This window comes from Theobroma cacao, chromosome 6 (genome assembly GCF_053813885.1).
Source record: "Theobroma cacao isolate CCN51 chromosome 6, ASM5381388v1, whole genome shotgun sequence".
Classification (NCBI taxonomy): Eukaryota; Viridiplantae; Streptophyta; class Magnoliopsida; order Malvales; family Malvaceae; genus Theobroma; species Theobroma cacao.
In genome coordinates this window covers 6,984,336-6,998,917 of record NC_142644.1, presented here as the reverse complement: position 1 = coordinate 6,998,917, position 14,582 = coordinate 6,984,336, and the positions used below count along the sequence as shown (strand labels likewise).

Below are 14,582 nucleotides of genomic sequence, written 5' to 3'. Positions count from 1 at the left end.
ATCTCAACCCCTAAAATAAGTGTCTATGCACATTATGATAATGGTCAGAGTCTTCAAATGATCCTAGCACATAATTACACAACTTGAACATTTAAACCTTTTTCTTTTCGGGTTTTTTTTTTTTTTTTAGATTAGTTTTACTGTTCAAAGGAGTAGGAAGAAACCTGCTAGTATATTGCATGAATCTATTCTTGCACATGGATCATCATCACCTTATACACTTAAAATACAAATCCAGTGATGTGCATGCATGGAATCCAATTACTTGATCGAGTAACTTTCTCCCCCTGGAATGACACTTTACGCTGGCATGTAATCAAACAATTTATATGAACTCTCAGTCCCTTGATCTGATTCCGGTTCATAATTCAAATTCTAAAGAGCCCTCAACTCTTACCATCAAATTTGTAACACTTGACAACGAAGAGTACTACCAGGACAACTGCTCCATGGAAAAAACGAGATGATATGTACTTAAGAGATCGCCTATCTAGCATTTACAAACAAGAAGTTATCATCACAGACAATTTAATCTTACAACAAATCATTGATGAGAGGACGGTGAAATAAGCATCCTTCCAACACCCATAAACTCAGCAGCAAACTCCTCATCATTTTTACCTAACATATCTTTTAAGCTACATTCCATATTTCTTCCCTTAAGTACCCAGAATCTGGGTTTTATTTTCTTTTCTAATGAATAACTGAAGAACCTTGGATAGTCCACCACATCCTTCACTGGCTTTTCCATGGTGTCTAGAAGGAATTTGAGTTTCGGTCTCAATACCTCCTCAATGCTGTACCCTAGTAATGGAGAAAACCTACGTACCATTAAAGCAATCTCCCTCTTTGACAGCCCTATCTCCATCAAGTACTGGATCCTGTTCACAAAACCGCAAGATAGAGTTAGAACGATATAACTCTCTCATGACTGCATAATCTGTAACTTGTGCATATTAAGTTATGATCATAACATTGAAAAAATCCGAATTTGCGACTCAACATGTTAATGTTTCAAACTAAAATTGTGTTATCGAACTTCATTGGCTGGGAGGGATGAGGGGTAAAAGTAGCAAACAAGGAAGACTTTCTGTTGTTATTCCACCATTAAGTGCATATATCTCTCTTTAAATCCATTCCTAATTCCAACACATAGTATTCTGAATAGTTGGTTCAACATAATGCACCTCAAGATTATAAGGGCAGGGTCATCAAGTTCATTTCCTGTGTGATCTTTTAAAAATTTTGATAGAAAAAAAAAAGAGCTTTAGTACCATTTATCAGGCACATAGCATTTCATAGAACCAAAACTTTCATTTTATTTTTCCTTTTTTTGACAATAACTCTCATTTCTTTTAAAATGTGATGCCTAGTTTGTCTTGAATATGTTTCCACCCACACAACATCTCAACAAATATAGAGCACAGTGTAATTGTAATGAATAGAAGCAATACCGAGGACGTAAAGCTTTGTCCACATCAGACACAAGAAGCTCTGGATATTTTTTAATGACCCAAGGAAGGTGGTGATTGGAAATACCCAACTCTACAAGGAATTCAATCTTTTTCTTCAGAGTTTTATCGATGTTGGCAGCAAAAATTTCAGGACAGCGACAGCCTAGCTTCCCCACGGTTTCCCGATCAAAACCGAGGCCTTCCAAAAATAGAACAAACTGTACAAAGCAGAAATAACAATATAATTATGAAAGAAAAAGAAGAAAAATAATGAAATGAATTAAAACGCAGAGCAATGCAATCAAATTCACTGTTTGGAACTAAAAGTAAATATATTCTTCATTACAAGCTAGGCGGATTTAATGCCACAATTTCTCTTTCATAGTTGATTAGAACTCGTGAGAACTAGTAGTTTTAAGGACTATTTGAGAGATACAAGTTGTACTTGACAAGAGTCATCTCAGCTCTTCACAAAAAAATTTTTGCATTAGACAGTTGATGAAACAAGTTAGCCAATCTCTTGAACAGTGAAAAACACCAGAATTGGACTACCTAGAGTCGCTCCCTAATCTCCAGAAACCAACAAAATGTTGGTCCTTGCAGTAATAAAAACATGTTACCACTAATAAGTTAACTGGAAGGCTAGCAATCATAATACATAACAAAAGTGTGACAAAAAAGAATGGCCAGAGGTTACATCAGCAGCTCCTCCCCAATGGTTACAACTTAATTAGGAGCTATCAAGGCAAAATAAAATAAAGAAGAATCCTTCAGAACAGTAAAGTGTAAAGCATTGTGAAGAAGCAACAAATGAGGAGCAGTAGATGGGAATCTGAATCATATCATGCCAGCAGTGAGGTATAACCATACTGCACATCAATTCCTTTCAACATATTACATTGAATGGATAAAAGTGACCTAGATCAGATGTGATAGCTATATTGGAGGTAATTATTATTTTAACGGGTGATCCAACCTTTACAGATGGAAATGGAGTATCAAAAAATTGCAATAAATAAAAGGTAAAAAGTGTACCTCAAGAACCAAAACAAAAATGTACAACCACCTACCTGGAGCAATTCTTGAGGTTTTCGTAATAGTAGTTGGGGGCTTTTGGCAATAACCAGGCCCAACTTCTTGTTTCTAACATCTAATTCACCAAATTGTTCCACCATCAACTTTAACTTACTTATTGAACAACCCAATATATGAGGCCAGCTTCTAATTGCCCGGTCCACACTCGCTTTTGGTATCTGAAACAAATATGATAACTTAGACAATTCAATACAAAAAGTAATCCAACAGAAAAGAAGCAAGAAGACGAACTTAAGATTGTGTGGAAATAAAATAAGCAGATTGAGATATTGATGAAAGAATGCAACTGTCTAACCAAGTTTATGGCTTTATAGAGATTGATTTTGTTTAGAGATACAATGCAATGATACAAAACACTCACTTTAGGTACCTGACAGAAACATAATTAATTATCCAATTGAATGAGAAAGAACAAAAAAATTTTTTAAAAAAAAACAGTACACAACATAGAATAAAGGTTGTGCCAAGTACAGGGAATTGGAAGATCACAAAAGAACAAAACTGCCTGTGGCTTTAGGAATACGCTATCAGGCACCTAATGCAACTTGTGGAGTTTTATCTTATACTCTAACAATTTCTAGGTTTAGTAATTAATTTTGATCAGTCCCTGTTTATTATACTTAACATGACAATGACAATAGCACCTTCCAATCACACACACAGACCCCTCAAGTAAGCAAACTATAAAAAACATGATGGACTCACAACTCAAACCATAACATAAACAAGGTAAACAGTCAAGCACATGTATATAAGGCACATGCTAAGAACCCTAGCTAGCAACCCAAGCTGGGCCATCAAGTCAATTATACCTTTTCTTCCTCAAAAAACAAAAGGATATGCTCATAATTATTTTGAATACTTGTTGAAAGAATCCATGGATATTTTAGCAACATCTTGCCAACATCTTTATTTGCTGCACCAACCTATAAGATAATTCATAAAAAGAACCTGTGATCAAGGGCACACAAGATATGATCATATTCAACAATAGAACAGTACAGCATCCATCACATAAAGTTTCTTTTTCATTGCTTTTGCAAATGCTCAAAATAATACTCAGCTAAATGATACATAGAATTTGAAATACAAATAGTACCTTCTCGAAAGCTGAAGCTTTTGTTTTAATGCCCTGAACGTTGCAAAACAAGACAGGTGGAAACAACAAAAATACTTTTCCTATAGATCCCCTTGGAACTCCAATATTCTCAAGTAATTCAACAAGAGGTATCAAATGGGACTCCACTGGCAACAGTAAAATACGCGGAAATGATTCCAATAGAAATCTAAAAGTTGCATCTACTGAGCCCAACATGTCTAAACCTCCACGTCTCGCTTCTATCTGCACCATATACTCATAAATTGTGTCACAACAGGAAGCAAATCATTCAAATGAAGCTATGCAACTGAAACGCAGGTTGAAAAGAATTTAAAAGGGCAAACAGAAGGAAAGGATAAAAAGTATTTAGGCAAAAAAATTTAGACAACTTCGCATACACAGAAAAAGAATATTGAAGTCATATTATACCTTTTCAAAGAAGGATAAGGTTTGCTCCACATCTTCATCAGAAGGAATTGACAAATACATCATCATACGGCGAGCATTTTTACCACTGAGCCATTTATCATCACCGCCAGAAAAGATTATTTCCTTCATATACTTAACCTAAAAGCCAAATCCAAAATAAGCAATGACTCTGGCCAACAAATTGAGAAGAAGAGCTCATTTCAGTCAATTCACAAAAGAAGCAGAACTCATTTGAAGAAAGAAAAGTATCAAATTTTTGTTTCTTGATCAGATTGGAGAAAAGGCTATAATTTTCAAATATTTCAACAAGAATACAATATCTACAAGAGCTTAAAAATAGAGCATTATATTTAACACAAAGCAAAAACTTTTGAAACTTAGCACAGAGCTACAATTGAGGAACATGCAAATATTCTTCCAAAGGATCTTTTGGATTACCAAAAGAACAAAGCTATGGCAAATTTCTAAAGGAATTCATACCATGTGTCTGGAAAGAATACCTACAAATTAGACCATGACTTAGTACCCAAAAAGTAGACTGTTGGAAAGAATTTTAGAAAAACAAAGGCAATAGGTTAGAATTATGTCAAATCTAGTAAAAACCTCCTTTTGCTCATAATAAGTTATGCATATTCATCAATATGAAGACTTCTAATAACTTAACAAATGAACTGAAGAAAAAACATGCCAAAGTGCAAGAATACAACAACAAGTCAGCTTAAAATAGAACTTGAAAGGGCAAACACCTAACACCCCCTATCTTAAGCAAATGATAACAAAACATTTATTTTTAGTCTGATTATTTACTTTACGGTTAATGTAAAAGAAAACTTCAAGAGGAAGAAAGTTTTTTCTACATGAACAACTTCTAAATACTAAAATGTAGTACTTTATAGGAGAAAAACAAGAAAAGTGATTCTACAAATCACAGGTCTATTGTACAAAATCCAGAAAACAGGTATTTGTATCTTATATATCATCCAATTGAAAAAAATCCCATCCTTTCCTATAACATGAAATCCATAATATTTCTAGATACTAACAGCATATGACAGTGACATTATAGATTTATTCACTTTGCCAAATTGTGTTGCAATATGAACAAATTAAAGGGGCAATATTCTAGCTGCTTCGTGAATATCCTCATTTTCAAAGCTTGTCATTATTTTCATTTTTGAGGCTAAATGAAATCTACTCCAAAAAGACAAGCATGATTTATATAATGTCTATAACATAATTTCCCATCCAAAATTTGATAATGTGTTTTTTCTTTCAAAGATAAGATCATCACAAATATGTACATTACTGAACTATAAAACAGATATAAACAAACATAAAGAGTTTTCTTGCTAACCTTATGAATTAAACTTGGAAGAGATTCTGAGGACAAATAACGTGCAACACTCATAGCCGAAGAGAGTGTCAAACCCACACTCTCCAAAAATGCAACCTTTCCGTTATCACCCTTCTCCTTGGCCATATAAATAACCATTTCCTTAAACCCCAAATGATCTCCTTCGCCATTACTATTATTCCAAGCATTCCATTCCTCCAGCTCCTTAACACCATCCACCAGCATTTGCGTGTACTTGGGGGAATTAGAAGCTATGGAAATGGAGTCCTCCAAGGAAAGCCCCAGGTCTTGGAGGTACTCGGAAACAGATTCCTGGGCTTGGGTTAGATTGTGAGAAGTTTGGTCACTGGGATAGGATAGAGCCAACGGTGGTTGAGGAAAGTAAGTCTTGGGACAGTGGATTCTTGGGTACTGAAAGAATGAGAATGGGAGAGCATTGGGAAAGGATTTGCGATGAAAATGGAGAAAACAGGTGTTTGGGAACAGGGATTTTAAATTCCAGTGGGTTGAGAAAGATTTGGTGGACATGGGGGACTTTCTTTAAATCCCCCAGAGAAGACCAAGCATATGGCAGAATTTACTCTGATAGAAGAAAGCCGAAAGAAAAAAGATATTTGTCATTAAAAAAAAAAAACCCAAAACAAGAAGCTAGCTATAATCTGTCAAATTCAAGGCTTCCCAACATTTTTACTATTTGCTTAAAGGTCTTGAATACTTTCCCAGAAGGTTAAGATGAGGCCTGAAACTGATAAGGCTAATATTTCATATTCTTTTAACAGAAAAAACAAAAAGAAAAATATACTCGTGTACTTGTACATATGCTAAAGAAGTGGAAACCAGAAAGAGAAGGTCAGGGGAAAAGAAGCTCACTGGAATATGCCGGCAGTGCAGAGTCGTGAGTAAACGAGGTGAACAGTGCACTGTTTGTCAGAGGAACGAGATTTGAGTTGAACAGAGGGGACTTCAAAAGATTAGGCGCTTCCTCGCTTCTGTGTTTCCAGGAATGGCAACAAGGAGGGTGTTATGTTAATATTTTCTAAAAGAACAAAATTTGATTTCAGGTTAAAGTAAAATTATGTTGAATAATTAATTCAATTTAATTTATAATATATATATATATAGAGAGAGAGAGGTAGATGAAATTATAAATTTTATAAACTATATTTAAATATTTAACAATTACCAGATATATAAAAAATAGATAACACTTTTTTTTTTTTTTGAAATGCATAAACTTTCATTAAAACAGAGGGCATGAAAGGCCCTTGGTCACAAAAACATGGCCATGAAGATCACAAAAACAGATAACACTTAATTAGATATGTAAATAGAAATAGTCTTCTCCAAGGAAATAAAAAAAAAACCATTTAATTTATATATCAATTAAAATTATTTTTTTATCTATTTCCTGTACCATTGTAATTTGAAGGTGTTAATCAAAGCTATTAAATCAAGATACATGTCTTATGTCTTGTATCGAAATTTTATTTTTTTAATATTGAGTATAGTATTGTATAATAAAATATAGTAAAAATTTTAAAATTAATTATAAATAATATTTATACATGTAAAATAAAAATAATTTAACATATTATGTTTACTAATAAATTTGAAGATTATATTTTATAAATTGAATTTTTTTAATTTGAGCTCTCAACATTGTATTTTTTTATGTTAATTTACTAATTAAAAATTAAAAAAATTTAACATGTTGAAGCTTCATTTTTTTTACTATTTTCTATTTAAATTCTAAATTGAAATTCATAATTTATTATATTTAATAAATAAATAATATTTTTATAGTAATTAGATGAGATAAAGTTTATTAAACTATATCATATCGTACCATATCTATTGCATTTTGTGTGATATCTTTCGATACTTGATTAAAATAATATAATATATCAATTTATATTGTTTTTCGTTATAATCTTAATATTTCCTTTTCAAATAACCATAACTTTACATATTCTATTCTGTTTTAGATGTTTTTAACTTAGCAATCATTATAAAATTCAAATTCCTTAATAATTGTCATTTAGGTTGCATAATAAATTGTATAAATTATGTTAGGCATAAATAAAAAATTCATTAATAATTACAAGAGTATAAGAGGTGTAACAAATAGTAAAACAAATTAAATTTGAGTTAACACATTAGAAAATTAATGAAACCAGAATGTTAAGTAAACCCATATATTAAAACAATAAGTATTAAGTATTAAGTATATCAAGTTATAAACTTTTGGTGAGATAAACTTATAATAGTGATGACATTGAGTAGTAAAAACCTTTTAGAATTCTACCTTTTAATTACTTAAATAATTAATAAGATTAAAATTACTACTTCCCTAAAACTGTTATATAATTCGAACAAATTAAATCTTATCCTAATACACATTTAAAAAAAAAAAGCAAAATCTTAACAAATAGCTTCTACCCTAGCCTTTTAACGTGACAATAAGCTTTGTCGAATTTATCTTTGCCAACATATTCTCGATAAATTTCTTTATACAAAAATTAATTTCATTATACTTTGCAGAAAAAAAAAACTTTATATTTAAATGAAATAAGTTTTTAGGGCTTATAGTGAAAAATTGAACTTTATTGTATTGAGCAATTATACCTACCTCTTAATTTGAATTTTATCCTTATTTGATACTACTATTGCATGCAAGCGTAAATATTATTTATACAATAATTAAAAATTATTTAAAATGATAAATGACAATTTAGAAGTATAACAAGTAAAAATATTTATTTTTGTTAATTAAGAAGTTTTGCAACATTCTTACTTATATATATATATTATAGATTTTCAAAAAAATATCTATTACAAACTTTGAACAAAATTGTTCTCAAATGTATATTCATAAGAATTTAAATTGATAAAATATTTGACAATGAAGAATTCAAAAACAATTGAAAACAAAATGTCATTGTTAACTATTGCCCACGTATCATTCAAGCCCAAATGCCCTTGAAAAGGGGAGTTGTAGATGCAGTCTCCCCGAGAGTCCTGACCAAATCTGAACAAGATGGATCTGCTTCCCCTTCGGTCTCAAGTTCCAAACCCAACTCCTCGTCGATATCAGCAGGAATTCACATCCTTCATAGTTCAAAAAGTCAGGTGGATCAGCTGGATGATACCTGTTTTGCCCCAACTGTCCTTGCAGGTGAGCAGGGAAGGCTGCCTTGCGTTTCTTTTGAAGTCCCCTGAATTGGGACTTGCCAGGTTGTTCCGGATTCTTGATTTGTATCACGAATGAGCCTTCACGCTTAATGTTGAGTGATTCTTGGGGCTCATTCTCTTCATCTTCTGGAGGGAATTCAATTTTGTAGATCAGATGAGTGTGCATTTTCTTCTTCCCTGAATTGTGCCTCAGAATGCGGTAAACGCCTTCTCCCACCGCTCTCGCAGGAAAATTACGTCGGTGGCCTCTTGTTGAAGTATCATATTCCTTTGCACAACATTAACGTTTTAAGTCTTTGCATATGTAATAAGAAGGACAATATATCCAATGAATGGAGCAAATTAATGCCTCCTTTCATAGCACTTTTCACATCTTCTATCTTCGTAGTCACCAATTCAACAAAACCCCAGAAAGGTTGAGACTTCTTGCTTGGATCCAGGGGCGGAGCCTCCTTATGTTATGGCCTCCCCAAAACTTTTAAAATTTTTTTCATAACATATAAAAATTTTTAAATTTTTTTATATATTCTATTACTTGCTCTCTCAAAATAATGTTTTATTTAATAATTAATATAAATAAAAAATAATAAAATGATTTCACTTATCTCACTTAACTTTAAATTTTTTAATTTATATTATTATTATTATTTTTATTTATTTTTATTTATTCTATTTGTTCATATGTTATAAGTTTCTATAAATATTCTTTCTCAAATTTCTACAAACCATTAACCATGTTCTTTTTCTTTCTTTTTTGTTATGTAATATGTGATAGCTACCTTCTATTTGTCATGTTCTTCTTTTTTAAGTTACATAAATTTTATTTTCTATGATTTTAATTTTTAAAAATTAATAAATTATTATATAGTTCTCAAATATAAGTTGTAATATTACATTGTTACTTAAAATTTCATCAACGTATCATTTTTTTTATTAATCTTGATTATGTAAGAGAAAATTAAAATTAACTTGAGTATATTTTTTTTATGTGCTTTACATTTTATGTTTAATTAAAATGAAATTCTCTTGAATATATAGTATTTAAATAATTTTGATTGTATAAAAAAAAATTATTAATCTTATATATTATTTTTAATTATTTATATTTTACAAATTATAGTTTTATATTTAATTTCATATTTTCATTATTGATTGAATTTAACATATTAATTTTTTAAAATTTTTAACTTTTATTTAACTGTGTTTAACTCTTCGATAAAATTTAGCTAGTTCCGTCCCTGCTTGGATTTGGAAGACTTTTTCGTCCCATAACAATGAACCTTAACAGTGGTTCCTTTTCAATATTTACTTCCTACAAGTGATTGAAGTTTCAAGTAACAAGCAATTTTTGAATCAACAAACAGAAAATATAGCATATATAGTCTCCAATCATGGTTTCCTGGTCAGGATTTCTAGTAGCAGTAACAACTATCTTCTATGTAGTAGACAGACTAATTAAACACACTTCTAATGAATTCTATGGTTCAGATTCATCAACTAGTAGATGTTAGAAGGTAAAACAAGATATACAAAATACTAAGATGAATGTACACATGGGCCTCATGAATTAAATTAATCTTCCTTTTATCTCACCTGTCTACCTTTTCCACCTTCATATTCATTCTTTGCCCGACCCACTTTGACCTTGATTTGATTTCTCCTTGGCACCGTCCTCGCCAGACTGGGGGTCTTGCTTCTCTTCAACAAGTCTCTCACCGGACTCTGGGCGCAAGACAATGTACAACCGCTGCGCATCGTCAACTCTGTGAGCTTCCGGCTTGTTGACTTTAGGCCTATAGAAGAAGAATATTTCCCCTCTTTCCTGAATTTGGACACAGCCAAGGAAATTAGCTCAGTGACCCTTCTTGAAACATTATTGCAATATCATTGTCACACTTATATTTACACCTAAAATCATAAACATGACATTTTTATGATAAATAAAGCAAAAGGGAGAGAATGATCAGATGAATAAAAAGACCTGAATCTCAACTTGGGCATCATCTCTGGTCTTGTGTTCTCGGCCTTGTCCCATTTCATTCTTCTCTGTCGTCTCCTACCACTCAGCACTGACCAGAATGAAGCAAAGTCGCCGCTACTTTTGTCTGTTGTCTTAAAAAGGAAAGAAACCGTGCTGCTAGAAATCCAATGAGAAAACTTTCCGGATTGGGAAGAGCAAGACGACACCCTTCGAAGTTGAAGCAGCCAGAAACTTCCCTCTCTAGCCACGTTTCCTTCTGACATGCACCACCTTACTGTAGGCTGCCACGTTTCCTCACACATGGCCGTTTCAGAAACACACACAAAAAAATAACGGTGACGGTGACGGTGCCGGCGGAGGATAAAATGTAAGAGGGGCGTTTTTTTAAAGATTAATGTAAGTTACTATTTATAATAACAGTAAACATATAGTATAATGATTAATAAGATGATTTTTAATGTATGAGAAATAATTTTTTTTTAATTGGGGGAAGGGGGTTTAAATTTGTTTTTTAATTAGAGAGATTATGCATGTGAAAAATAATATTATTTAAGACATTTATTAAAAAATTTAATGAATATTTACTTAAGTAAATAAGAGCTCCATTTGACTTGCTTCTTCAACTTGGAAAGAAATAATAATAAAAGCTAGGTCCACATTTTATATTTAAAATTAATAATTTATCAATGTTATATAAAAATTTAAAAATATTAAAGTTGTTATGAAATAAATATAAAAGAACAACTATAAGAGAAATATAAAGGAAAGTATTTAGAGGGAGTAAGAAGATTTTATTCAAGTATATATTTACAAATGAAGTTAAAGGGTTTATTTATAAGCTAATAACCTCTTATCTAAATTGAATTTACAAGATGAAGATAATACTTAGATATTAGACGAATTAAATCTTAATCCAATCTAATTTACATCAAATATAGATATAGATAATATAAATGGATATTCACAAAAATATTCATAACACTTCCCCTTGAATATCCATTGTATTAAGAATATGCCTCGTTAAAACCTTACAAAGAAAAAATCTCATGGGAAAAAAATCTAAGTGAAAGAAAAAGAGTACATAATCTTTATAAGAATACGCTTTTAAAATACTATCTCATCAAAAACCTTATTAAGAAAAACTTAGTGGGAAAAACCTTGATGAAGGAAAAGAGTACAGTGCGTATTTTACTCCCCCTAATGACTGCATTATAGATATATTTAAAATGATACATTTCAGGTTTTCAAATATTGCAGTAGGAAGGGCTTTAATGAACAAATCTGCTAGATTGTCACTTGGCTGAATTTGTTGAACACTTATTTCACCATTTTCTTAGAGATCATGAAGAAGAATTTTGGTGAACTATGTGTTTTGTTCGATCGCCTTTAATATATATTTCCTTTAGCTGTGCTATGCAAGTAGTATTATCTTCATATAACGTTGTTGGAATTTCCTTCTTGGTTGATATGCCATACGTTTCTCGAATATGTTAAATTACAGATCTTAACCAGACACATTCACGACTTGCTCATGAGTTGCTAAAATTTCTGCATGGCTAGAAGAAGTAGCAACTATAGTTTGCTTTATAAAATGCCATGAAATAGCCATACCTCCATATGTGAACAAATAACCTGTTAGGGATCGAGTTTTGTGTGGATCAAATAAATATCCTGCATTTATATAACGAATTAAATTTTATTTTGATGCATTTGAATAATATAATCCTATATCCATTGCTCCTCGGAGATATTGAAGTATATGTTTAATTCCATTCCAATGTCTTCGAGTTGGAAAAGAACTCTATTTTGCTAATAAATTCACAACAATTGATATATCAAGTCATGTATTGCTAGTAAGATACATTAATACTCCAATTTCAATAAGATACGGTACTTCAGGATCAAGAAGTTCTTTATTATCCTCACGAGGTTGGGAAAGATCTTTTTTCATATCTAATGACCTTACAACTATTGGTGAACTCAATGGATACACTTTCTCTATATAAAATCATTTTAGCATTTTTGTGATATAATTTGATTGATGGACAAAAATTCTATTTTCCAAGTGTTCAATCTAAAGACCCAAACAAAACTTTATTTTTTCCAAGGTCTTTCATCTCAAATTCTCTCTTTAAGTAATCCACAGCTTTTAATAACTCTTCAGGAGTTCCAATAATGTTCAAGTCATCAACATAAATAACAATTATAATAAATTCATATCTAAACTCTTTTATAACATACATGAATATATAGGATTATTTTTATAGCCTTCTTTCAATAAATATGCACTAAGGCGATTATACCACATGTGTTTCGATTGCTTTAATCCATATACATATTTATTTAATTTGATTGAATAAATTTCTCGAGAATTCAAATGTTGTGATTGAGAAAACTTAAATCCTTCAGGGATTTTCATATAGATATCGTTATCTAGTGAGCCATATAAATAAGCTGTAGCTACACTCATTAGACGCATTTTAATTTTCTCATTTATTGCCAGACTAGTTAATATAGATTTGTAATTGTATCCACCACAGAGAATATCTCTTCATCTTCAATACTAGATCTTTAGAGAAAACCTTGTGCGACAAGCCGTGCTTTATATCTCATAATCTCATTTTTCTCATTTCATATTCGCACAAATACCCATTTATATCTCATTAGTTTTACATCATTTGATGTATAGACTACAAGTCCAAAAACTTCACGTTTTGCAATTAAATTTAATTCCACTTTGATTGTGTCTTTTTCACATTGACTAATCATTTATATGTCTACATTCTTCAATAAATATAAGTTCAAGATCCTCGTTTTTCTTTCATAATATTGAGCTCTATATTATATACAAATTATCGTCTACGTTTATTTATCGGTTCCATCTTTTCCCGTCATGATATAATTGATTGAGATCTCTTTATTTTAATTGATTTCAGGTACCTAAATTTCTTCTGGAATGTTTATCAATTATGTCAGGGGTCTCTTCTAGAATTTTTACTTCCTATTTTTGACCATCTTAAATATTTGCTCCTTTTCTTTTTCGAGGATTTTATCTTTGGAACCGATTAGTATCCATGCTTCTAGCATGCCTTGTCCTACAAAAACATCAATGCTAATAGAAGCATTTGCAACTGGTATATAAGATTTAGTTATTCCTTTTAGGTCAGTAAATATGTCTAGCAACTGATTTACTATATTTTGTAAAAGAATTATCTTTTGAACTTCTTATTCACATTGATTTGTGCGAGGATCAAAACTAGATAATGATAATGTATTCCAAGATATTTCTTTTTCCAGCTGCTTATTTTTTCTCCCCCTAATGTTGGAAAAATTGTTTTGTCAATATGACAATTGACAAACTTTGTCATGATTAAATCTCCTATTGATAATTCTAAATATTCAATTACAAATGAAGATTCGTATCTAACATATATTTCAAACCTCCTTTGAGGACCCATCTTTGTGCGTTGTGGTGGAGTAATTAAAACATATACCGCACATCCAAAATTTCTTAGATGAGAAATATTTGGTTATTGACCATAAACCAATTATATAAGGAGAATTTGTAATAACTCGTTTGACCTGATGCATACAAATGCTACTGCATCCAAAATGGCATGCCCACAAGTAGACATTGGGAGTTTGAATTTCATAAGCTTGCAATCAGTTGAAAGTGTTTAATAAATAATTCTGCTAGACCATTTTGTATATAAACATAAGCAACAGGCTATTCAATAGTTATTCCAACTAATATGCAATATTAAAGGCTTGAGATGTAAATCCACCAGCATTATCAAGACAAATAATCTTGATTACATAACTAGGAAAATGTGCTTGCAAATGAATGGTTGCAAATGCCAAATTGCAAGCTGATAACAAGCACACATGTGACCATCTAGTCGATGCATTGATTAAAACCGTAAAATATCTAAATGATTCACATGATGGATGTATGAATCCACATATAATCTTGAATAT

At 31.3% G+C, this 14,582-nt stretch overlaps 2 protein-coding genes across 2 annotated transcripts; both read right to left on the bottom strand.

Annotated features, from left to right (window-relative positions):
- Positions 1-464: 464 nt before the first annotated feature.
- Positions 465-6,458, bottom strand: LOC18595562 (Mitochondrial transcription termination factor family protein). Its single transcript, XM_007023572.3, has 8 exons — positions 6,302-6,458; positions 5,432-6,013; positions 4,078-4,215; positions 3,649-3,891; positions 3,362-3,475; positions 2,525-2,707; positions 1,455-1,672; positions 465-881 (listed from the first exon to the last, which is right to left on the bottom strand). Exons 2-8 carry the CDS (start codon positions 5,957-5,959, stop codon positions 545-547), a joined length of 1,761 nt encoding a protein of 586 aa, XP_007023634.3. The 5' UTR covers positions 5,960-6,013; positions 6,302-6,458; the 3' UTR covers positions 465-544.
- A 1,869-nt stretch (positions 6,459-8,327) lies between these two features.
- LOC18595561 (uncharacterized) lies at positions 8,328-10,772 on the bottom strand. The gene is given in 7 exon segments (XM_018122981.2): positions 8,328-8,525; positions 8,528-8,893; positions 8,973-9,061; positions 9,874-9,935; positions 10,217-10,252; positions 10,254-10,445; positions 10,605-10,772. Coding segments are annotated over 7 exon segments (930 nt in total). The 5' UTR covers positions 10,659-10,772; the 3' UTR covers positions 8,328-8,394.
- Between the last annotated feature and the right edge of the window lie 3,810 nt (positions 10,773-14,582).

Bases quoted from the DNA above. Each gene is read 5' to 3' on its own strand.
- LOC18595562 (XM_007023572.3), bottom strand. From the start codon at position 5,959: ATGTCCACCAAATCTTTCTCAACCCACTGGAATTTAAAATCCCTGTTC. The intron at 4,216-5,431 runs GTTAGCAAGAAA...TTTGGCTTTTAG, and splicing joins TTCCAAGTTTAATTCATAAG to GTTAAGTATATGAAGGAAAT. The intron at 3,892-4,077 runs GTATAATATGAC...TATATGGTGCAG, and splicing joins CCTTATCCTTCTTTGAAAAG to ATAGAAGCGAGACGTGGAGG.